Below are 26,847 nucleotides of genomic sequence, written 5' to 3'. Positions count from 1 at the left end.
TGCCTTGTTCAGTCGGCAAACCTTCTTACTTGTCTATGTATCATAAAATCCAGGAGGCAACTGCATGTAAACCTCTTCCTGTAAGTCTCCATTCAGAAAGGTATTTTTAACATCCATCTGAAATAGGGGCCAAGAATGATTTGCTGCAAGGGATAACAGAACTTGGATGGTAGTCATCTTGGCTACTGGGGCAAAGGTCTCCAAATAGTCTATACCATAAGTCTGAGTGAACCCCTTTGCAACCAGCCGGGCTTTGTACCTTTCAATAGAGCCATCAGCATTATGCTTCACAGTGAACACCCATCTGCATCCCACCGGTTTCTTTCCTTTTGGTGGGTCAACCAGTGCCCAAGTATTATTCTTCAACAGGGCATCCATTTCGACTTGCATTGCATCTTTCCATTCTGGAATTGATAAGGCTTCTTGCACTGTTCTTGGAATAGGGACATCGGCAATGGAAGTGAGATAGGACCGGTAAGATGGAGACAGACGATCATAGGATAAGAACTGTGAGATGCTGTGAGTTGTAGAAGTGGTGCAATGTCGTTTCCCTTTGCGAATGGCAATAGGGAGATCAAGGTCATCCACAGAAGGGGAAGTGGCAACAGTGAGAGGTATCTCAGTAGGCTCTGGATTTGGAGCCGCAGAAGGAACTGGATCTAGCCGGGACTACCGAAGACTAGGATCAACCTGCCTGCATCGCCTGTGATAGACTCTCAACTCTGGCTCCCTCTGACCACCCTCACCACTACAGCCTTCATTATCCAGTGGAATAGGTAAAGGAACAGCCCCACTCAAAACAGCCCCACTTCTACCAGCCCCACTTCCACTCTCACTACTCTCCCCCTGAGGAGAAACCCTAGGATAATAGGGTGTCTCCTCAAAGAAGGTGACATCCATGGAGACAAACCGTTTCCCTGAAACCGGATCATAGCAGCAATAACCCTTTTGAGTTTGTGCATAACCAAGGAAAATGCATTTGGAGGCCTTAGGTTCAAACTTGGAATGATGAGGCCCGAGAAGCTGAACGAAACAGGTACAACCAAAGGTTTTAAGGGGAACAATGAACAACTCCTCGTCTGGGTATAGAAGGGAAAAGGACAAGTGATAAGAAGTGAACAAACAGTAGAAAATACCTATACTCACCCATAGAAGAGATATGATATGGCCCCCAAACATCAGTATGCACAATATCAAAAGAGGAATTACTCCTTTTATTACTTAAAGAATAAGAGGTTCTACAATGTTTGGCAAACTCATAACTCTCACACCTCAACTTTGATAACTCAACAGACTCAAATAAAGCAGGAAACAGACTCTTCAAAGACTTAAAAGACAAATGACCTAATCGGTTATGCTTTCATAACCGAACTCACAGACTGGGAAACAAAAGACCTTATCCACTGACTCCTCCCGACGAGAGCTCTCTCCAAGCAGATAGATCCCGTTCGTCTCACGGCCGGTCCCAATCACCTTCCTCGTCTCCAAATCCTGAAAAACACATCGGTCAGGGAAAAAGGTTACTGAACAGTTCATGTGTTTGGTAATACTACTAACTGAAAGCAGGTTAGTATCAAGCTTAGGAACATGCAAGACAGAAGATAAAGAGATAGTATCCGATAGCTTGATATCCCCCTTGCCCGAAATGGGAACAAGAGAGCCATCAGCAATGGATGCTCCTCGGCCAGAGGACAAGTGATAAGAAGTGAACAAAGATGGCAAGCTAGTCATATGGTCAGATGCACCTGAATCTATTACCCAGCAATGGTCAGTATTACCTGGAGCTGAAGCATGGTAAGTTGAGGCTCAAGTACCTAAATGTGCAAATGCAGATGTGGCAGGAGCTGATGGTGACTGAGATGGCTGAGCTGAACTCCTAACTTCCTTTTCCAACTGTATGAGGGCAGCCCGAACAGAAGCTAAAGTCTCTAGGGATGTGCCTGATGAGGATGCTAAATCAGTGTTCACTGCCATATGAGCATTACCCTTCTTATTTCTTAGTTTTGCTGGGACCAAGTGAGGATGTAGCTTCCAACAAGTATCTTTTGTGTGCTTAGGTTTCTTGCAATGTTCACATACCAGATCCCGTTTATCTTCCTTCTTCCGGTCCCTTTCTGAGTCACCACCTGGCTTGGGTTTAATAGCTGTCAAGGCTGGGAAAGAGGGTTGAGGCTGCATCATGACTTTCCTCCTGGTCTCTTCACTATGCACCAGGGAGTATGCTTGAGAAAGGGTCACACTATCTCTTGTCAATATTTATTGTCGCACAATGTCATATCCTGAATTCAAACCAGCCAGAAACTCAAATACCCTATTCGTCTCGACTTGCTTTCTGTGAGTCTATGCATCTTTGGGACTCTCCCACTCAAGGGTCTCTAGATGGTCAATCTCATGCCACAAGGATTTCAAGGTAGAGAAGTAGACAGAAACTGGCTTCTCTCCTTGTTTAAGGGTATTCACCTCACACTTCAGTTCATAGGCTCTGGCAACATTAAGGGGTTGGGAATAGGTTTCTTTCACAACATCCCATATCTCTTTGGTTGTCATTGCCCACAAGTAATTTCGGATGATATGTGGCTGCATAGAATTACACAGCCATGCCATAACCAAATAGTTCTCTTGAACCCACTTGGTGTATGTTGGGTCTTCCTTGGAAGGTTCTTTCACATCTCCCAAGAGGTAACCCAGTTTTCCCCTTCCTCCAATAGCCATCATGGCTGATTGAGCCCACTCCAAATAATTTGACCCATCAAATCTCATAGTTGTAATTTGAAACCCAGTTTCAGATACACTACCATAACTGTGGTTTCCAAAACTACTTTCTCCCTGACCCTTAAACTAGATAGGTCCAACCTATCTCAACTGATTGCAGTCTCTGAAACTCAATAAAAAAAAACTTACTTATGTACTTCGATTTACTGTCTTCTAGGGTTACCTGAACCCTAACCTTCGCTGCTTCTTCCTGATTACCAACTCTCTGCAAGCCGCGGCAAGTCTTCAACTGCTACGAACCTCTCCTGGTAATCTCCAAGATTCAGCCACCGAAAACTTCTTCAAAGCTTCCAACCCTAGCTAGTCCTCATGTGGTCGGTTGGACTAGACACACATGAGAAGCCCTAGATAGGCTCTGATACCAAGTAGAAGATCAAGACTATAATCAGTCTTGAATCCTAATAGGTTTTAGGTTTACAAAACAGAAGAAAAAGGAGAGAAATGAGAGAGAATAGAAGAGAAACAGGAGAACACAAGTGGTTGAAAGGAGGGACAGATTCTAACAGATCTGCCACCGCCACTCTCTTAATATTTATAGGTTATATTTAGTACACAATGGAAAGGACACATCTGCCCTTAGTACTTACATAATAAATAAAGTAAATAAAAGCTGAAATAAATAACAACTAAATTAACAAACTGACTCAAACTGACACTACTATAACTGAAACAAATAACTACACTGCTGTCCTACGAACACAGTGGGGACCACTGCAGTGGGGCCCACATCAGTGTTCTCTACACCCACCAAGGGGCAATCCCAAATAAGAAAGGGGGAAGTTATCCACTCAGCAATTCAGTGTCTCCTTGAAACTTCCCAGAAGAGTATCTTCAATTTGGTTTATAGTTGCTAGGCTGCTCTTTGAGTAATTAACCTTCAACCTAGAGACTAATTCAAAGCATTGAAGCACTCTTTTCATACTTCTGATGTTCTCCAAATCTACTTCTAGGAACAGAATGACATCATCTGCAAATAGGAGGTGAGAGATATTTATGGCATCTCTTCCTACCTCAAACCCCTTTATTAAGTTTAGGCTTTTGGATTTTTCCACGAGCTGGCTAAAGATATCCATTACCAAAGTGAAAAGGAAAGGGGAGAGAGGACAGCCCTGTCGAAGACCCCTACTTGCTTTAAAGTAACCTTTCGGCTCTCCGTTGATCAAGATCAAGAACCAGGTTGAACTTATACAGCCTTTCATCCACTGCAGCCACTTTGTTCCAAAACCCCTTAGTTTCAGAATTTGGAGGAGGCAGTCCCAATCTACTTTGTCGTAAGCTTTTTCCAGATCTAGCTTCACAAGAAGGCCCTTCCTTCCACTTTTTCTCTATCTTCAACAACTTCATTTGCAAATAGGATGTTGTCTACAATTTGTCTTCCTTTCACGAATGCAAACTGATTTGGAGAGACGACCAGCTCTTTTAGGACCTCTCTAAATCTTTTTGCTAGGACCTTTGCCAGGATTTTGTACAGACTCCCTACTAGACTTATTGGTCTGAAGTCTTTCACTTCCATGACACCATTTTCTTTGGGATTAGGCAAATAAATGTAAAATTATTTCCTTTGTTTATAACTGCCGTGGAGTGGAATTCCTTAAAGACCTCCAAAAGATCCACTCTTACGATTTCCCAGCATATCTGAAAAAAGAAGATGGGGAAGCCATCGGGCTCGGGGGCTCTATCTCCATCCATCTCGAAAACTGCTTCTCTTATTTCTTGCTCCTCAAAATCCCTTTCGAGCCATTCTCTCTTATCTTCTGCTAGAGTCGGTCCTTCCCAATCTCTTAAATATAACTTCCCACCACTTCCCTTGGAGTAGAGATTTTTGAAGTGATTAAAAGTGTTTCTGTGATTTCTTCAGCATCTTCCACTTCCCTCTAGTCCACCTTGATTTTTGAGATAAGGTTCTTTCTACACCTTCCCATCGCGTAGCTGTGGAAGAATTTTGTGTTATTATCACCTTCCTTTAACCATTTGACTCTTGACCTTTGCCTCCAGAAGATTTCTTCTTTTCTGGTTACCTTTTCCTCATGGTCTTATAAAACACAAATGGAACCTAAGCATGTCAAACTAATAAAGAAAATTTACTTTCTTGATTGTGGATTCAAGTATATACATCATCAATACATAGATGAATATTGCTGTTTCCTGTTTATTAATAAACGAGACTAGGCAGGTGCAATTTCAGGTCTCGTGAGGAACCAGTACTGAAAGATGCCACAGGTGCTAAAATCAGCCCCCCACATCATTACAAGGGTCCACTAAGAAGAAGGAACTATGAAATAAGTAATCAACTAGGTAAATATCAGTTAAGAGTTTGTTAAGCAACAATGTTATCTTGTCAATGTGCTTCAGTTTTACCATTCATGGTAACTATTTGGACATAATATTCAAAGAAAGTAATGAACTACTAACTTTACGTATACATATTTATTTGTATTGTTTGATGATGGCATGATATTAATTGATGAAACTAAAGTAGGATTACATGCAAAATTAGTTCTACAGAGAGATGCTCTAGAAACAAGAGTTTTTAAATAAGCAGGACTAAATCTACAAATTGCAAGTCTGATATTTTCACCAACCTCTTCCCACAATCCATCAATCAGTGAGGTAATCAACATCCCTGGTAACCATCATACTCACCACAATTGCAACTAGAGTAAAAAGAAAAGGGGAGAGTAGATCTCCTTGCCTGAGCCCCCACCTTGCCAGGAAAAAATCTTTGACCACCCCATTAACCAGGATTGAATAAAGGCATGATCTTAAACATCATTGGATCCATTTTCTCCACCATTCTAAGGTCCATACCACAAAAGCATAAGCTTTCTCCAAGTCCAATTAGCGAACCTAACCTTTTCTACCCATTCTCATATACCCTTGGACACATTAATAGACAATTAAGATCTGGTTGGTCCATAATCTGTCTCTCTTGAATAAAGGATCCTTGACAGCGTAAGATAACTGAAGATAGCACTTTTCACAATCCAAGGAATAGGATTTCTGCAAATTGCCAATTAGGCTAAGGGATCTGAAATCATTTTTAGTGGAAACAATAACTTATATTAGACAGATAAGAAGTAATTATAATATGCCAACTATCCCACTCAGAGGGGAAATGACCCCAAAAATTGAAACAAGTATTTTAATGCTGCCAAAACAATTGTGCCATGTTTACTCCTTTTTGGCCAAGGTGCTTGCCAAACCAATTACTAATCTTCTAACCATCTAAACCTGGCTCCATTCTCCATCACTTCCCCCACCGCTTGTATGTGATTCCTATAAGTAAACCCTAGCAGATTCTAGGTTGAAGTAGAGAAGAAGAAAGAAAAGAGAAAGAAGAAGAAGAAGAAGAAGAAGAAGAAAGAAAAGGTTCGGCCAGACTAGAAGAGAGTAAAAATCACTCTCCCCTAGCTGACCCACTTGTATTTATTCAAAAACATAGTTACAAGAAAGACCATTTTGTCCCTCATAGAAGATGGGACACATAACTTAAACTCAGATACAATAGACCTTTCACTCTCAAGCAGATAATCCAAAATGACCAAAATACCCCTGACTCGAGCATTCTAACACTCCCCCTCAAGCTGGAGAGTATATATCATATAGTCCCAGCTTGTTACAAATGTAATCTATTCTTCCCCGAGGCAATCCCTTTGTGAAGAGATCTGCCCACTGATTTCCTGAGCTCACATGAGATGTGGTTATCACCCCACTTATCACTTTCTCTCTTACAAAGTGACAATCAACCTCAATATGCTTAGTTCTCTCATGAAAGACGGGATTGGAAGAAATGTGAACAGCAGCTTGGTTATCACAGTATAGTTTCATGGGTTTGTCAATTGAGAATCCCATCTCTTGAAGCAAGTTCTTCAGCCATACTAGCTCACATGTGGTATGGGCCATAGCCCTGTACTCTGCTTTTGCACTACTTCTTGCCACCACTGTTTGTTTCTTGCTCTTCCAAGTTACAAGATTGCCACCGAGGAAGGTACAATACCCTGTAGTTGATCTCATGTCTGATATAGAACCAGCCCAGTCAGCATCTGTGTACCCTACTATCTCAAGAGTTCCTCCACTTTGGTATAACAAACCACGACCTGGAGCACCTTTTAGGTACCTAACAATTCTCAGAATAACTTCCCAGTGAGGAACCCGAAGATGTTGCATAAACTGGCTCACCACTCACAGCAAATGATATATCTGGTCGGGTAATGGTCAGGTAGTTCAATTTGCCCACCAACCTTTTGTATCTTCCAGGATCATCAAACTCTTCACCTGCATCAACACTCAGCTTGGCATTGAGTTCCATAGGAGTCTCTGTTGGTTTAGCACCTAACAACCCTGTTTCTTCAAGTAGATCAAAAACATATTTTCTCTAACATAGGTTGATCCCATGTTTTGACCTCGCAACCTCTATTCCCAAGAAATATTTCAGCTTCCCCAGATCTTTCGTATTGAAGTGATCCTGTAAGAATTTCTTCAACCTGTTGATTCCATTGCTATCACTCCCAGTTATGACAATATCATCCACGTATACGACTAGCAAGATTTTCCCATCCTTTGAGTTATAGCTGAACACAGAATGATCAACTTGACATTGTTTCATCCCAAAGGCTTTCATCACTTCACTAAACCTACCAAACCAAGCACGTGGAGATTGTTTCAGTCCATAAATTGCCTTTTTGAGCCTACACACCTTGCCAGACTCCCCCTGAGCAACAAACCCTGGTGGTTGCTTCATATACACCTCCTCAACGAGATCACCATGCAGAAAGGAATTTTTTATGCCAAGTTGTACAAGAGGCCAATCATACATAGCAGCTAATGAAATCAGCACCCGAACTGAACCAATCTTAGCCACAGGAGAAAATGTCTCCATATAGTCCACACCATACATCTGAGAACAACCCTTGGCCACCAATCTCGCTTTCAATCGCTCCACACTGCCACCAGGAAGATACTTCACTGTGTAGACCCATTTACACCCAACTGTGTGCTTACCGGAAGGAAGAGCGGTGAGTTCCCATGTGTGATTATGTTGTAGAGCAGAGAGTTCTTCTTCCATGGCTTGCCGCCACCTTGGGGAGGCAAGAGCTTCCTGGACAGTCTTGGGAATGGGAACAGATGAGAGTAATGATATAAATTTGCAATGAGAAGCAGAAAGGTGAGCAGTAGAAACATAGTGTGAAATGAGGTGAGAAGTACAAGTACGTTTACCTTTTCGCAGAGCAATAGGAAGATCAGAATCTGAAGGAGAAGGAGCAATAGCAGGATCTGTCGACAGGGGCTGAAGTGGAGGAGGGCCCGATGCACTTATGTGGGTATACACTTGAGTGATTGGCGGCTTCTCAATAGTAACAGGCATAGGATGTGCATCTGTAGTAGAAACAGGAGCTACTGGAAGGATGTCCACAACAGGTACAGGAAGGGGAACCACAGAAGGAGAGGAAGAGACCCCAGCATCTGAGAAGAACGGAACTGACTCAAAGAAGGTGATATCAGAGCACACAAACGATTTATGGGATTTTGGGTTATAACACTTGTACCATTTCTGAGTCCTTGAGTAGCCAAGAAAGATACACTTAGTTGCTCGAGCATCTAGCTTGTCTAACCCAGGCCCCAAGTATTGAACAAAACAAACTCAGCCAAAGATTCTTGGGATAAGAGGAAATGGAGATAAAGTGGGAAACAACATGAAGAAAGGGGATTGACTTCCAAGGATTGACATGGGCATCCGATTGATCAGAAAACAAGATGTGAGAACAGCATCACTCCATAAATGTTTTGGGACATTCATATTAATCATCAAAGATCGAGCAGTTTCAAGAAGATGTCGATTTTTTCGTTCAGCTACACCGTTCTGTTGTGGGGTGTAAGCACAAAAAGTTTGATGAATGATCCCATGATGTTCTAGGTATTGCTGAAATTGTGAGGAGTTGTATTCTTTGGCATTATCAAAGCAAAGAATTTTAATATGAACACCAAATTGAGTGCGTATCCCCATACATCGGAATGAACTAAAGAAAAAGGACTTGAGACACGACTATCAACTCTTTGACTAAATGAGACTCTATGATGTTTACCCAATTGACATGACTCACAATCTAACGATGAAAGATGACTCAAGGAAGGAACCAGTAACTTCAAAGCCTTGAGAGAAGGATGACCAAGTCTGCAGTGCCATTGAAGAGGAGTAAGAAATGACTGAAAAGCTACTGGAGGACCACCACCATCAAGGTAATATAATCCACCTGCTTCATGCCCTCCATCAATCTTCCTCCCCGTCTTGAGATCCTGAAACACACAAGAAGAAGGATAGAAGGTTACAGAACAATTAAGAGACTTGGTTAATCTGCTGATAGACATAAGGTTAAAAGGAAACTTAGGAACATATAAAACAGATGATAAAGGCAAGGAGGAGAGATTAACATCACCAACACCACAGGAGATGTAGAACCATTAGCAAGTGTAACTATTTGAGGTGTGGAGGAGTGGGAAAGGAAAGAAAATACATCATGAGTCCCAGACATATGGTCTGAGGCCCCAGAGTCAATGATCCAGTGTGAGTCTTTGGAAGCTAAGCAAGCCATACCTGAATGGGCAAGTGCAACGGTGTTCTGCTGAGATGTTTGAATGAACTGCTCATATACTGCACGTGGTACACTCACCATTTCCTTCTCAGAAGCACAAGTAGATGTGGAGGGGATTGGGTCAGTTTGCTGACTTTCAGTAATTGTGTCACTACCCTTAGTCATAGCACGGTTAGCCCAAGTGTTGGGTGCACCACGCAAATCATAGCAAAAATTAACTGTGTGCCCCTCTAAACCACAATGTGTACACTTTCTCTGAGTATTACTCCTTCCTCTTCCTCGGCCTCCCCCTGAGTCTCGGCCTCCAGTCCGACCACTAGCCCTACTAAACATGTGACCACCACGGTTGCTTGAGAGTCCACTCCTGACACCACCACTTCTATTTCCACGACCACCCCCTTTAGTCACTACCAAACCAGATCTGTCAGAGAGAGAAGAATGTTCGACCGACTCAATGGATGTCCTCTTAAGACGAGCAAAAACTTCTTCGAGGGAAGAGCAGATCCTCCCAATATTTGTGCTCTGATAGGCTCATACTCAGCCTTCAACCCCACAAGAAACCTTGTCACATCAAGCTGCTCACGTTGCTGTTGTTGGATCTGAACATCTGATGTTAGAGGATGATACACATTGAGCTCATTACGAATGTTCCTCAAACTTGCATAGTACTCTTCTAAGCTTTGACTCCCTTGCTTCAAATTGAAATACTCTTGGTACAACTGATACACCCTAGTTGTATTGTCTTGTCCAGAGTACAACTTCTTAGCATGATCCCAGATTTCCTTAGCTGTATCTAGGAACATGAAGTTCACACTAATCTTTGGTTCCATGCTGTTCCAGAGCCATGTCATTATCTGTGCATCTTCTTGTTCCCAGTCACTGAACCCAGGGGAATCAGAGGGAGGATTCTCCTCTCTTACATGTTTTACCTTCCTCTTGGCCTTCAAGAACACCTCCACAGATTTTGCCCATGGTACATAATTCTCACCATTCAACTTGATGGATGTCATTTGAACACTTAGATTGTCTGGAGAAAGCGTGACACTTGTTTTGTTATCATTCCCATTTTCAAATGAAGCCATCTTAATTATTTCACCTTCAAATATACAACACAACCTCACACTCTTTCACAAGACTTATCTCACTTATAACACCACCAATTCCAGCTTCTTTAAATACACATTACATACCACACACTAAGGCTGAAATCACTCAGTCTTCACATCAAACACCTGGGCTGCACACTGCAGAACCATTCACCATCAACACACTAAGACTGAAATCACTCAGTCCTCACATCAAACACTTGGGCTGCACACTGCAGAACTGATTACACACAAGGTATAGGAGATCACTTTTAAATATTTTGAAACATATATACACCAATCACCACGACACAACCACCACCAATCTGCTGCTGTTGTGAACTTCAGCAGTCGACAACTCTTCTTTCAACATACATATGAAGAGAAATGCAGAGGAACACGACTGAAATGCATATCAGTCACACTGAGCACCACCACAACCAACTTTTGAAACAAAAAGAAAACATTCACAGTCCCTTACTTGGACAAACAACAGTAGTGTTCATACCTGTCCACATTCAGCCCTCTTCGATATTGAATAGAGGGTTTAATATACCACTCCAACGACCACCACAGCAACGACCATAGGCATTCTCACCTCCAGGCCCACAAAACGACAGCTCCTTTTCAGCCCCTTATCGAACCTCCACTCAGGTCAGTCGAAAAAGAAGAAGATGACTGTGAAAGTTGGCGGCGAACCCAGAAAGAGAACAGCAGCAAGAAAGAAATGAGGATACGACCTTACAGCTCTGATACCATGTAAGTAAACCCTAGCAGATTCTAGGTTGAAGTAGAGAAGAAGAAAGAAAAGAGAAAGAAGAAGAAAGAAAAGGTTCGGCCAGACTAGAAGAGAGTAAAAATCACTCTCCCCTAGCTGACCCACTTGTATTTATTCAAAAACATAGAGTTACAAGAAAGACCATTTTGTCCCTCATAGAAGATGGGGCACATAACTTAAATTCAGATACAATAGACCTCTCACTCTCAAGCAGATAATCCAGAATGACCAAAATACCCCTGACTCAAGCATTCTAACAATTCCAAATCCCCATACTGTTCATTTGCATCAAGCCTATAATCCTATTACCATCTTAGAATCACCTACCACCTCAAGTTGCCTGAATCCCTATTGCTTTGCTAGCCTCTAGCCTTCTAAAAGGGCTAAAATTTCTGCCAATATCCCAACCTTCTCCACCTCTTGAATATTAGCATTGAAGATGGCACGATTGCACCCCATCCCCTTACAATGCCATCTGCTAAGAATTCCTTAAATGCTTCATCTGTTTTTATCTAATGTGCTAACTTGATGGTGATACAATCAACAACTACCGACTTTGTCTTACTAAGCTCTTGTACAAATCTATTATCTTTTTTTTTTTGAAGATAAAATAATAAATTCATGCATTCCATACTATAGCAGCTGTTGTAGTGCTCCACAACATCCTACCTCTCTTCCTTAGCTATCTAAAGAAGTTAGAACCAAAAAGGCTTGCCACATCAAAAGGAGGGTGTCTACCTGCAACCAAGGAAAGAAGAAAACCGTTGCCAAAAAATGAACAGGAGATTAATCACCAATTTGGCCTTCTCCCTTGAAGCATAAATGTTAATCCTATTAAGGATCACTTCTCAACAGATTACCCTTACTTTGGGAGGCACAGGTCTATTCCACACTTCTTTTGCTGGAAATGGCACTACTAAGCTGAAAGGTTGTAATAAGACATTTTAAAAACAAGTATAGGAAAACAGCCCCAAAGGAGAACCAGACCACTGCTGGCAATCCAAACAAGAAGGGTCCAAGAAAACTCCATTCAAGAGAAACAATAGATCAGCAGTAGCATCCATCTCCCCCTCCCTAAGCCCTCTCCTGAGTCCTACATCCTAATTTTCCCCATTATTCAACAAAGTAGAGATAGTTAATTTTTAGGTTGGTTTGCATCAATATTCTTGAGGTGTTTTCAGGACCAATTGGTGTAGGTGACTCGTTAAGGGAAGAAGTTCTGGCTGTGGTAGGAGTAAGAAGAGCAAGAGAAATGGAAATACCAAGGCTGGTTATAAAAGGCAATTCTAATGTTGCGGTAGGTTGGTTGATGAATAGTGAGGAAACATTATGGATATATAAGAATGAAATAAAAAGGATTAGGCGGCTGACAAGGGGTATAACAGTGAAAGTGCAATGGATCCAAAGATCAGCAGCATCAGCTAACAATATGGTTGATTCCTTAGCAAAAAAAAGGGGTGATGAGAGATCAATTGTTTTGGGCCATGTTATAATATGATATAATACATTATAATGGACAGAGAATAATGCTTCTGTAAAACAGATTGATCTTTACATATTTCCCTCATCTTAATGATTAATGTTAATTATCAAAAAAAAAAAACAAAACAAAACACTCCCTGGATATTAGAGCTACAAATGTTGCATTGACCTATTTATTGATTACCCCTGTCTCACAGAACTCCTCAAACACCTCCACCAATCATCTTTTACAATATCCCAACCTTTTGGAAGAAGCTCAAAGTAAAACTATCTAACCTAGGGGCTTTGCATTTTTTTAGTCTAAAAATAACCCATTTCACCTCATTTTCCTCAAAAGTTTTTTTCCAAAGTGTTGGCTAGCTCTTAATCTAACATGGGCCAACCTAGACGATCTTCACAAATTTTTCTAATGGAGGAGATACATCATAAAAATGTTCCATTCTTCGAAGTGCCCCACGAAGATCTTACCTATTTCCTCATGATTACTAATTTCCATGTCATTAATCACCAATTTAGGCACAAAATTTTTCCCCCTTCCATTTGCTAAAGAAAGGAAGAATTTGGGCTTATTTAGATTTCTTACTCAAATTCACTTCCATTTGCAAAAGAATCTCATTAATCACCAATCGAGATGTATTTAGTTTGTTAGAAAAGAACATGGATCCAACTGTCAGACTTTGTTTATATATGTATATAGACAAAGTAGTGGGACACACTGAAAACAGTTAAAACTTTCAAACAACCAAAAATCCAATGTAACTGAAAAAACCTTCTTTTTGCCATCCTTTTCTTTTCATGCATTGTTTTCTCTTCATTTTCTTCTTCTGTTTTCTGTCCAACCAAATGAAACCATAATGATCAATACAAACTATTATTTGGTTATTGAACAAAAAAATCAAAGATCATACGAACTATTAAGATCTATACCAATGCTCTTCGAATTGGGCTAGGTTCTTAAACAGTTTAAGGACAGCCACCATATTGATATTAGGACTAAAACGGAGGAGATTGTGAGATACTGATACCTTCTCTCCTCTTGTTAGCGAGGTGATGTGGGGCTGGGTTTATATATTCATGCTCCTTTAGCAAAGTTCTTTTTTTTTGGTAAGTAACAAGAAAAATTTATTAAACAAGAAAAACTGAGTACAACCCAAAGGCAGGGGTTAAGATAACACCCCCCAGACCCAACAACAGCTCCTACTACCCGCCTACAACAGTAAAACAGGAGAGAAAAACAGAATGAGAAGCCAATCGCAACACCAACAACACAAAATTACTAGACACAGGTCAATCTTCCACCTCACCAAACTCTTCTAGACCTCCATCCTCATCTCAAATTTCTCCCCCTAGCACTTCAGAAGCCTTTCTCAAATCTTCTTCCTTCCTCTTCTTTTCGGATGCTCCAAAAGCTCTTTGAGCAAAGTTTTCTCCTCCTAAGAAAACAGGCCCAGACTTACCAATTTCCACCTCTTTGTCAACTAGGGTCTTCAAGCCCACACTTCCTTTCTTCATAACCATTTCCTCCAACCTCACCTCAACAGAAGCCTCGACCACAGCAGATCCATCCCTATTTGCTTTCCCTAGCAAGTGAAAATTCCAAATGATAAACCAACAGAGGAATCAACTTTCCAGCCCCATCGGGTGAAAGTGAAGACTCCAAATGATGATTCTCAAGACTCTGGGTTCTGAGTTTTACCCCTCTTCTTTTATAGATCCTTTTATACGTGTTGGTCGAACCAGCTCCAACCAGACCATCTTTCAGCCTTGAGAAAACGTTTGTAACATGAACCACATTGAGCTTACTTGAAGATCTGGTCTTCTTTTAAGTTTCTGAAACATCTCCGCCTCCAACCAAACTAGTCTCTTTGCCCTTTCGGCCCAAATCAACTCCCAGTCTTCTAACCACCACTTCAGATACCAAATAATCGAAATTGATCCCAAGTAGAGCATCTTGATTTAAATTTTCTAAGTCAATTCACCTTCTCACCCTCACCATCTTTTAGGCTGCCTCCTTATCACCTCCCTCCTCCTGGTCCTTGGTCTCGACATTCACTCCTCCTCTTCCACCGCCTCTCCAAAATCTCCCCTTTCCCCTCTGCATGACTCTCCAACTCCCATTGTCTTCTTCCTCCAGACTCCTGGTTTCCCGCATAGAGGACACCCTTTTTTCTTCATCAAGAGAATCAAGTCCCTGACTTCGAAACAGCATAACCAATGAATCCTCCACAAGCCAGCATAGTGATATGCAACCTTCAATCACCAACTTCAAGTCATACCACTCCCCTGTGAAGTTTAACGCCAGGCTTAGAGGAACCAACTGTATGTCCTCAACTTTGACCAAGATTCTAGCCAAAACCAGATTCTTCAAACTGTATGTGCTGGCATCAATTCTTCTGAAGAAACTGCAGGCATTTCCCACAGCACAGAACGTATTCAAATTCCAGACATGAAGAATCTCGAAGACATTTAACCAAACAAGGCTCTTACACCCCACTTCTCTTATTACCCCAACTAGCAAATTCCATCTATCCAACCTCAGATCGGGTCTTTTGATCTTAACTGTTTATCTATCCAGGACTTCGTCTACCTCTTCTTTACTGCAGAAAATAAATAGAAAGAAACCTGCATTTAACTTTCTCACCTGAACTTCCTCTTTTAAGCTCCACTCTGTTCTGACACATCGCTGAACCTCTACAACATCAGGTTCAGAGATAACAAAACGACCTACCAAACATTTTTCAAACCATCTCACCCTCTCCAGAGCTCCTTCGTTCGATTCCATGAAGATCTTTTTTTTGATCAATAACAATTAACTTTTATTAATAAAGATTGAGATAATCAGAGTTACAAAGAGGGGAACTAAATATTCTTAACTCCCAACTACCCAAGGTACAATCTGACCATGAATCAAATACAATTACACTTACAAAACAGCCCAGAACATAGTATTCCTGTTTACCCCTTGCTTAGCTAGACCATCTGCCAATGCATTCAATTCCACGAAGATCTCTCTCCCCATTGTAGACTGTAAAATCACATTCTAGATTCTTTGAGCTACATGCACAACTCTTCCAATGATTTAACCTGTGTATTCTTAAAGCCTATGTTGTCAGAGATGTCATTCTGGTTATCTCTCAAAAACACTAAAAAACAGCAATGGCGTCTCTGACAGCATAGCTTCTTGTAACTCTTATTTTATATTTTTATTAATGAAATGACTAATTACTAAGAAACAATTGTAATTGCCAGAAAAGGATATCAACATTCAAGGAATCAAACTTTATAAGAAGTTGAAGTTAAACAAATAAAATTCTACAAATAGTCATGATAATCCAACCTCTACCCATGAACCCACCTGCTGATTAAAGCTATCCGTGAGAGATGAATTTTCAACAGCCAATGACTCAGCTAAAGCCCGTGATGCCTCAAGAGCTCTCTGCAAAGAGAACTTTTCTTGTGTCAAATCTTCAATATGCTGCAAGAAAAGAGAATTAACATGAGAAAGTGACATGAAGAGAGATACCTTCCCCAAGACATTTTCAATCAATAATGAGAGAAGTCTATTAAGAAAAATAAGTAATGGCTTTTATCTGAAAGGTAAATGTAAAGAAGAAAAGATTATTATTGTCAAGACAAATAGATGAAAGCTTGACTTTTCAAAAAGCAATCTACCAAGAGGCAAAACATATACAGTACACTCATAGATAATACGATCAGAAATTACTCTCCAGTCCCCCTAAGGACCCAAATATAGCCACTCGCTTCTTTCCTCTAAAATCCATTCAAGAAAAGACTCTAAAGCATTAAAAGTGCAAAATAAAACAAAGTTCACCCATGTTACATGGACACTTCAAACGGGTGATACTCCCGTGTTCAGGCATGTAGACAATGGACACTAACACAAGACTCTTCTCTGTTGTTGAATTCATAATATGTAGCTAAAGAACCTGGTTTACCTGGAAAAAAAAAAAAAAACTAAATAACTTCTAACTCTTAAGATAAAATTTGGGTATGAATTGTCTATTTAGTATTAATCAATCATATGTTATTTTAATTGTTGCGTTGTTTGCACTGATCTATAGTTCTATACGCTTTTTTATCAATAACATTAGATTTGACTAAGAACAAATAATTATACAAGGGGGGAGATAAACATTCTTAACTCCCCCGTCAACAAACAAACAAAGGTGATGCATTACATATAAGCCCAAAACAGAGTACCCCTGTTTACCCCTTGTTTTGCTAACCCATCAGCAAAGGTATTTGCACACCTCTTGACCCAATTTTATCTCCCTTCAGCCAGTCCACTACCAGCTTGGAGTCTTTTTTGGAAAAGGTAAGGTAAATTTATCCAAATAGAAATGAGAACATACAACAAAACCCAGGCCAAGAAAGCAGCCTGAGAACAACACAAGTTACAGACTCCAGCAAGACTGAGACAGAAACAAGAGAGACAAATTCAGGTATCTGAACTCCTCAGTAATAGACACCCAAGAAATCAGCTTGCCCATAGCTCTCTGCACTAGCTCTTCAGGACTTTTAACTCTATTACAAAAAAGTCTGTTGTTCCTTTCAGTCCAAATGGACCACAAGACTGCTGCAGGAATGGTCCTCCACACTAATTTTCCTTTCTTGCTTAGGCCTTTAACTTTCCAACAGCACAGCAGCTCCTTGACCGACCTAGGCATTGGAGTCTCCTTCAATGATCAGCTTTCTTAAATTTAACTCTCTATCTCTCTGAACACCTTCCAATGCCACCCAGACTTCAGCTCTGAGAGAGTCATCAGCAAAGGTGTTATTCACCAATAAATACTAAATTATTTATATAATAATACGAAAAGGGCCTATACCCAATGTTGATCCTGGCTATCGAAGGCCTTTCAAGGGATGGACTGGATAAGGACCTAACCTTTTGGAAGTTTTTGTGGAAAGCAGCAAGTATTTAACTCACCCACATTCCTTTTTTATTGGAAACAGTAACTTTCATTCAATTAAATAAAAAGTACATCTGTCAACCACCCAAAAAGAGGGTGCTGATAGCTTAAGGTATCTCAGAATTACAATGAGGCCCAAAACAGTCCCCCCCCCAGTAACCCCCTGCTTTGCTAGATTGTGGGCCAACCCATTTGCTGTTCTTCTTGTCTACCCAACGTGTACCCAATTTCCCTAGTTAGGCTCCTTACTTCCCTTACAAACTAAGGATCCAGATCCCCAAGCTGTTTGTTTGCATCCACCCTATTACCAACTTGGAGTCTCCTTCTACCTCAATATGTTGTAAATCCAACTGTTAAGCCAGTCTCAACTCTCAAGACTTGGAGTAGGGCCATCACTTTATCTCTAATTGAATCACCCATTCCTATGGGTCCTGAATAAATAGCCAAAATTTTTCCTTCTCCATCTCTTAAAACACCCTTAACACCTGAAGGACCTAGATTACCTAAGGAACTTCCATCAAAATTCAATTTCACCCTTTGCTGTACTGAAGGGGTCCAACTCGCTTAAAAGGTAGATTCTGAGGATGAAAAAACCGACCTGAGATTTAAACATTACACCAAGCAATAGCCCCTTATATAATATAAAAACATATTATTAAAAATAAAACTTAGTTAATATATACACACCAAGTCTTCAAATCCTATTTTTTCAGGCTCGCTGAGTCCAACGCCTTGTACTCATGTAAGATTCTGATTGCCCTACCCATATCCATGTAACATATAAGTTCAGCCAAGATTGTAATAAACACAAATTCAAAATACAAGTTCAGGATACAGGAAGAAAATCCCTTTAGAAATGTTATGAAAAGGGTTTAGCCCTAAACAGAGCATCTAACAGTTATATCTAGAGGTGCTGGCCATGTCGAGGTGAAAAAAAATCATAAAAAGAGATGTGAAAGATACATAAATGACAGACCCTGTTGCTGTGTAAGTTGTAACTGTTGCGCAAAAAGGCAAGCAACCTAAATAGATATTTGAGGATGTCAGACAAGCTTCTTCTGAAAGTGAAAGAAAAATTCTTCTTCAGAATTCTGACCCAATTGTTTAAGAGATCTTTTTAAATGGGGTAAATTAAGAGATGTCCTTGCAATTTAAGCATGCCTTCCCCTAGATGAACCTGCTTTTTTTTCTTGGTATTGCAGCCTTTTGTTGAGGATTGTCCCCGATTGTGTCTAACTCCTATGCTTTATGTCTTACCTCCTTTCGTTCTAGTAATTTCTTGTCTTTTTCCCAAAAAACAGCAATCTCACCTAGAGTATTTGCCCATAACCTCATAGCTCTAAAGGCACATAAGCCAAGCTAATATGACCAATTTATAGGTTTTGTTCTTGATTACTTAAAAGCTCTTTTGTAGTAATAATAGTCACATATAGAACAACAGAAAGCTGAAAAATCGAAACAAACCATTCAAATCACAACTTTATGATTGTTTTTAATAAAAAAAAGTAATTCACTATATTAATTTAAAGAGAAATAACTGATACAAGTATTCTTGTAGAGGCACGATCTGAGTACTCTCCAAGGCCACAACTCTATGATTGTTCATATGATTAGTTAGCTTCTTGAGAAGTATAACGTGAAAAAGAATTGCAAGGAGCAGCATATCAAACCATTAAAATCCGGTTAGATTCATTAAAAGCATATCGTGAAGAACCACAGGAAGTAGCTTATCAAACCATTTAAATGTGTTAGAACTTAGAAATCATTTTCATTTTCAAAAACTAAGCAATGATGCTGCATTACTAACAAACATAATGTGAATAAGAGCATTATGAAGTGGGGACAAAATTGAAAGAGAAATAAGATGAACCTGTTCTAAAGCAGCAAAATCTTCATCCTGCTTCGACGAAGAAAACTCATGCTTTCTCTCTATACTATTTTCCTTGTAATTCTGTCTCAGCACTTCACTTTCATTACTAACAGAAATTGAATTCATGGAAGGTGCATTGCTGCTGGGCAAATCTGGTAATCTCAAGCTAGAGAAAGGCCCCAAAGTTTCAGCCTCTGGAAATGGCTGCTGAGCCGACGATGCTAGGATATCCGCACTCGGAATTTTTGAACTTTTAGACATGAATGACTTATCATTTTCTGAATCAGTAAATGGCAAATGAGAAACTGAAGATGCCCTAGGTACATTAATAGAGTCCAAGAAAGAAGGACGCGATCGACGAGTGCTTGTTTCATATGTGTTTGAATATAGAGGCAAATGATCAGAGGAATTTTTTAGACCTAAGCCAAAACCTGTAGACAGAGATTCTGCCTTCAGCCAAGGTGCACTTTCTGCAGTAGAGTGACGACTGATAAAGCTACTAAGCTTGCTCCCAGACATATCAACACTCACAGAACCATTTGAATCCTCACTACCATGTTTATATAATCCACCTTCAGAAACTGGCTCCTTAAGGTTGGTGCTCATATGAATAGAATCTAGCAAACAATCCACAACCAATGCAAATGAAAAGAATTGGATCCTTTTTTAATATATTCAAAATAGAGAGAAAAGGCTGTCTAATAGTGTGTACAAAATGAACAAAAAGGAAAAATAGCCAATCAAAAAAAAAACATATAATATTACCTTCATATAGGTTAGGTGTGTTCCCACTGGTTAGTGAGCTGGCAAAACTCATCTCACTTTTCACTGGAATACTAACTGACTTGTCAACCAAGGGTATACTTGGATCTCTGATTGCATATCCCTTGGAAGATGTCTCATTTTCTTTCAATTGAGCTTCATCAAAGGAATGATAATTAAATTGGCGAGCACTCCTATCAATGTCTTGGATACCATGTACCTGATGAACAGTAGTATATTGTTCTCTTACATCCCCAAATGTTGGCCCCTGGTTACTAGTGTAAGCACCATGGTTGCCACTCTTATCTTCCTTGAAGTGACGTCCAGCACTGCCTAAACCACTAGAATGTTCAAACCCTTGATCATTTGCAGGTTTCTGAAGTGGATCAGAAAAAGTTGCACCATAATTATTGGCTAAACCAGGAGGTTTAACATATGCCCCATTAGAGAGATCCAGGACAGCAGTACCAAAAGAACTGCTTTCTTTACTATTACTGTTTTCAACTGGACCAAAAGATCCAACGCTAGCAACAATTTCTTTTTCAGATGTGCCAGCTCCATCTGTATCAACAAGTCGCATATAATCACTTTCTTTTGGTTGTTTCTCATTTTGACTACCATCATTGGAGTGTAGTTGACCAGTCGATGCAGCCTTTCTAGCTCTATTTTTGCGAAACTCCTCAAGCTGAAAAAAATAGAAGAAATGTTTAATTCGAAATAAAATGAAACAAACTCCAGCCACTATTCCCTAGGAGCAAAGCAGTTAACCAAGAGAATGCTACGAATGCACTTACAGTGGCTTCATACGTGAAAATACAAACACAAGTTAAACAATACAGATGTGGCAGGATATTAGTTGAGAAATGATGATGTGGCAGAACATTATGGAGCTGAGAGAAGAAAACTAAATTCAGTGTTCATCTTTCCAAGCTTCTCGCCTATATGCCTTGTTTACTTTTTTTTTAACAATCTTTCGCTTTAGTATCCAAAAAAAAATGTTTCTAGAAAATGATAATAACAATAAAAAATGGAAATCATTGACACCTACCAATGCAAAAGTATACAAAAATACAAGGGAAGGAAACCTTTGTACCAAGGCTCCAAGCTTTAATGTAGATCCACTGGAAAGAGAAGGAATGCAATATAATGAAAAGGAAAGAAAGAAATGACATGTAGAACCTTGCTACCCAATCCCAACCCGACAAACAGGTCTGATCAACCAAAAGAAAGACAGGAGAGTCAAATTTCTCTGAAGGTTACAAATAATTCTCGAACTTTCATTGATTAAAAAGCAAGAAAAATTATGGAAATTTAACTAAGATCCTATGTAACCTCGTTAAAAAATCAGGAAACCCCATTAAACAGAATGCAGACCCATTAAGCTTGAAAACAACATGATAAGTTCTAGTCTTTTAAAAAATTATGTGGCAATAATGGTTAAAATTAGACATTGCACCTCAAATTACTAAGTTAAAAAGCATCTGAGCTTCCAAAATTTTTCTGTTTACAAGGAAGATTCTATCAATATGGGTAAAGGAATATGCACCACACACAAAATCAGGAAACCCCATTATGGAAATTTAACTAAGATCCTATGTAACCTCGTTAAAAAATCAGGAAACCCCATTAAACAGAATGCAGACCCATTAAGCTTGAAAACAACATGATAAGTTCTAGTCTTTTAAAAAATTATGTGGCAATAATGGTTAAAATTAGACATTGCACCTCAAATTACTAAGTTAAAAAGCATCTGAGCTTCCAAAATTTTTCTGTTTACAAGGAAGATTCTATCAATATGGGTAAAGGAATATGCACCACACACAAAATCCCACATAATCAAGTAGTGAAATAAATGCACAAAGATGTACAAGACATAGGTCCTCTTTTTTTTGAGAAAAAGGTAAGTGTTGTATTGATTTCCACTATCAAAATTACGTGTGAGCCATGTAGGCAACACATACAGCCAGGAACCATACATCTCTAGGGCCAAATAAAACCCAGTACCCTAAACAAAAGCCAAAAAGACCCCTCCCAGGGAAAATACTCCTGTGTAAGATTGACATATTGGCAAAATGAAATACTATGATCAAAAAACTAATGATGTGGGAAACCTCTGAACTGCTCGAGGACGGACAGCCAAGAGTGTATAGTTGCTGTAGCCCAACACATCACATCATCATCAGAGCTCCTCTTGGACTCAAATCAAACACCCTAAAGTTCCTCTCCATCCAAACAATCCAGCTGATCACTAGGGGAATCATATCCCCATAGTTGTCAAGGCATCTAGGCAATTCTGGGTGACACTGGGGCACCCCCATCGCCTAGTCAACTCCTAGTCAATAAAAATTTTATAAGGCTGCGTACATCTATCCCTCCCCAGACCCCACATTGGCAGGAGCCTCATACACTGGGCTGCCCTTCTTAGAAAACAAACTTTTGGCTAGTTCCCTAGTTTTGTATACCATTCAGCATACATATTAATTGAAATAAATATCAAGTCTCTTTATTAATAACATTAAATTTCCTCTAAAAATGTGGCAAATCATTGTTGAAATCTTTGCCCACAAGGGCATTTTAGTCATTGGCTGTACTCTGGTATTTCCCCTGTTAAGAATCACTTAACAGGGGAATTTTTGTAATTTTTGCAGGTTCTAATGAAGAGAATAACAGTAGTACAGTACTGGTCGATAGGTTGAAGAGTACAGTTCATATCTTCTTCCTTGAAACCCTTTACTTTCTTCTTGTTTTCCACTGTGTAAGACAGATGGACTGTTGCAGCTAAATGATTGGGAAATTTCAGATTTTGGTTAGACTGTTGCAGCAGCTACAAGAGCACAAACAGACACCAAATCAAGCAGAAGAGAGACTCTGAAAATGGTCCAAGGACAGCAGATTTTCTATCAAGTCATTTTACAAAAATCTAACAGATTCTATGGTGCATAACTTCCCCTGGAAGAAGATTATGGATTCCTTACCTCCCAACAAAGGTTGGCTTCTGAGTATGGACTGTAGTGAGTAGGAAATGCCTTACCAAGGGCCAGCTAACAAGGAGAGGAGTGGTGCTGGACTCACAGGAGGGCGTGACGTGTGGCTAGAATGAGTCAGTGGACCACCTGTTTGTGCACTGTATAGTTGCTGGAGTCAACGGAAGCTTATTTGAGCTGCTAAAGTCATGGAAGTCAGCGGGTTTGAATCAAAAGGGAAAGGTCCTATGAAGCATAATTCTCCTTAGTGGCCAGTTGGATCATATAGAAGGAAAGGAACTTGAGGGTGTTTGAGAATAAGAGGAGTTCTGTGTACGATGTGGTACTTCAGTCTGTGACCACTCTACATTTGTGGTTCTCAGCCAAGGACCTGTTCAAGAAAATCCCACACCACCAGTTTTTTGGACATAGTATCCTATTTAGTTGATGCAAAGATCTTGTTCAAGTATACTTTTTGTTTGTTTTTATTTAGACAGCATAAGTTTTTGCAGCTCTCCTAGTTGGTGTTTAGTTCCTGGCTGTACATGATGCATACTTGGTCTATACATGTAAATATGATATAACCTATTACAGTGAAAAAATATAATATGACCTATTAACCCAACACAGGTAGCCTCCATCTGCCAGTCTCAGTCTCCATGATAGCAAGCTCTTCCAACCTTAAACTCTAGATAGTATATATCCCATTATCATAGTCAAGACAATATCTAAGGTTCTCAATTTTAAACCAGTAATAGAGCTGAATAAGCACTAGTTGATATTGGAAAGGGTGATAAGGGATTGTGTTATAAAGCAAATGCAAAAGGTATTTATGTCTGAATTGTAAAATGATATCAAGGCTCAGCTCACAAGGACAACAAGGACTTGTACAAATCTTGCTTTGTATCCAAGTGGAAAGCACTAGTAAGAATAATAAATGTCTTTTTATCTCATTTTGTTTTAGCTTTCTCTCACATGTATGTGAAAACTCTTCATGTAAAGGAGGCCTCCTTGTCCATCTCTCTACATCTTTCTATAAGTTTTTATTTTTTTTATCAGCAGGAAAAGAATTTTATTGATATAAACCTATGAGTTACAAGAGATTAGGTGTTAATTCCACCCCAAAACAACAAAAGATTACAGATTTGCCCAAAACATTTGCTGTCTAACAGCCCCTTGTTTGGCCAAAGAGTCTGCCATTCTTTTTGCTGTTCTCACCCACTTAAATGCAACATTTAGCTCCCTTGTTAGGCTTACAATCTCCCTCCCTGAATTTATAATCGAACACCCAAGTAATCTGGGTACCATTTCTAGTCCATGAGATGACTACTTGAGAATTCCCTTCCACCTCTAGATTGTGGAAACCCAATTGTTTAGCAAGCCCTGCAGTAGACTGACCAGTTCTGCTGTCAATGCATCACCATGCTCCAAGGGTCCTGAATACAAGGCCAAAACTCTACCTTCTGTATCTCTGAAAACACCCCCTACCCCACCCAATACCCTGTTGCCAATAAAGTTTCCATCAAAGTTGAGTTTTAGGAAGTTAGGGGCCAGGGACTTTTACTGATAAACTTTCTTGTTACCAATAAAAATGGCATGGAGGCAAAACAATAGCATCTTTAGGATATCAGAATGGAATTGAATGACATGAATCAGTAACCTCAAATATATGTTGTTGAATGTGAAAAAATTGCTAATTAAGGGCAATTTTGTAATTTCATGTAGTTGGTGTATAACATAAGAAGGTTGGCCAATTATACCTATTCAGACAATTCTTTCAAAAGAAATTTTTCATGAAGATAAATCTGTGATACATGATTATCGAAGTGGATTCATGTAATGATGATAAATTGTGAAGGGGTAATACCATAACCAATGTACAGTCCCAGTTAGATGGGGATTGAGAAGAAACACTCATATATCTAGCCTCAATTAGTTGTGTTTTTGTTTACATGATGATAATTTTATTCTATAAAATTAACTTGGAAACTATTTAAGGACATGATTAAGCATCCTCCAAAACTTTGGAAGCTCTAACTACAGAATTGACTTTTTTCATGTTTCCAGCAAGTTGTGATACATGTGGGGAGGTAAGATAAAGCTTAATACTGAAGGTTTTTGTCTTAGTAATCTTGGTCGAACTCCATTTCATCAATAAAGCAGGAAAAAAAACTAGGTCTAACAGAACAAAAAGTAGTTAATATGGCTATCTTTTCCAGAGGTCATCTGACTGAAATCCTAGCATTCGTGGGTTTTGAAAGCTATTGATGGATTAGGGAATTTTGCACCGTTCTTGATAATATGATAGATCGTGGATTGTGTTTCGATTTCATGTTCAGGTAACAACGAAGACACCTTCTCTTCCCTTTGACTGAAGAAGGTTTGATGAAGCAATGGCACGACGGAGGTGGTAACAGCCTTCTCCTTCATTTCCATCTAACCAATATTTTTAGACATTTTATCTGGGTATGCTTTAGAGAGAGGAGAGGGGAAGGGGAGGATTTTTTTCTTTCTGCATTTACGGATTCCAACTTGAAAGTGCCAAAAGAAAAACCCAAAATTATAGATCAGGTATATACTCCAACCCAAAGATATATTCCCCTTCAGTTCATCAAAACTGAAACTATATACTTGATGAATGCGAAATCGTCCAAGACTTCGATCAACATATCCCATTTTCTTTCCCAATTCAAGCCAAGGGAAACAAATTACTTCCTTGACAAACCAGTTGCAAACTCATAGAAATCAGCAGATTAAAAAAGAAAAGAAAAAAAAAACAAACAAACAAACAAACAAGTTGATTGAAATACATCGCCTTTGAACAGAACCGATACCATACCTTGCGCTTTCCAGCTTCAAGATGATCCTTTTTACGCGACGAAGCTGCTGAATTGGACAGAACCTGTGCTGATGCCATTTAAACCGCACTCAAATCCCGCCAAAATTCACGACGAGTTTCTTCACCATTACAATTTTTTTTTCCCGAAAAGAATGAAACCAATAACAAAAACCCTAACGAAGCTTTTCAAATTCCACAGACCATACACAAAAATCAAAAAACGCCCGAAATAATCATACCGACACGGTCCAGATCAAAAAGAATGCAATACCCTCTAATGAACGGCTCAATTCGATAGCCTTTTTCTTCAAATCCTCGGAAAAAAAGTTCAAAAAAAAACCCTAATGTGCGCAGAAAACAGGATCCAACCCGATCTGCATGGGAAGAGGAGAAGATCTAAATTCTTGTTCTTCTTCTGTTCTTCTTCTTCTCTGCCTTTTTTTAATCCCTCACGGTGGATGATTGTTTATTCACCGGTTTCGCGTAATGCTGCAGCCCTTCGTGGCGGAGCCGTGCCGGAATTCGTATGCACCCAATAGTGTAACGACACGTGGTAATTCTGACCTGACCCCAGTGCATAACTTCAAATCGTGCGGTTTTGATTTCTGTGGCACATGTGGGGCTATCATCCACATGTGACACTAGTGCCCGTTTGGGAGGGCTTTCACGGTTTCACCGTTTCACACAACGGCTTCGGCTTTGCGAGGTGGGCCTGGCGGCTTATAAGCCATGTTGGGTGAAAAATCCGAAGGCCCTCAAATATGTTGTATGC

General features: G+C 39.8%; 1 protein-coding gene across 1 annotated transcript in view; it reads right to left on the bottom strand.

The window, feature by feature from the left end:
• Positions 1 to 26,535, bottom strand: part of BLI (protein BLISTER) — a 76,041-nt gene extending 49,506 nt beyond the window's left edge. Inside the window, exons 1-4 of the mRNA XM_010245327.3 lie at positions 26,076 to 26,535; positions 20,277 to 20,958; positions 19,512 to 20,128; positions 16,063 to 16,182 (exon numbers count right to left, since the gene is read on the bottom strand). Of these exons, the coding sequence (XP_010243629.1) occupies positions 16,063 to 16,182; positions 19,512 to 20,128; positions 20,277 to 20,958; positions 26,076 to 26,153 (1,497 nt within the window). The 5' untranslated portion in view covers positions 26,154 to 26,535. The remainder of the gene's footprint in view (positions 1 to 16,062; positions 16,183 to 19,511; positions 20,129 to 20,276; positions 20,959 to 26,075) is intronic.
• Positions 26,536 to 26,847: the final 312 nt, after the last annotated feature.

The sequence above is a fragment of the Nelumbo nucifera genome, chromosome 1, assembly GCF_055504915.1.
Source record: "Nelumbo nucifera cultivar China Antique chromosome 1, China Antique-T2T, whole genome shotgun sequence".
NCBI lineage: Eukaryota > Viridiplantae > Streptophyta > Magnoliopsida > Proteales > Nelumbonaceae > Nelumbo > Nelumbo nucifera.
This window is presented reverse-complemented; position numbering and strand designations above follow the sequence as displayed.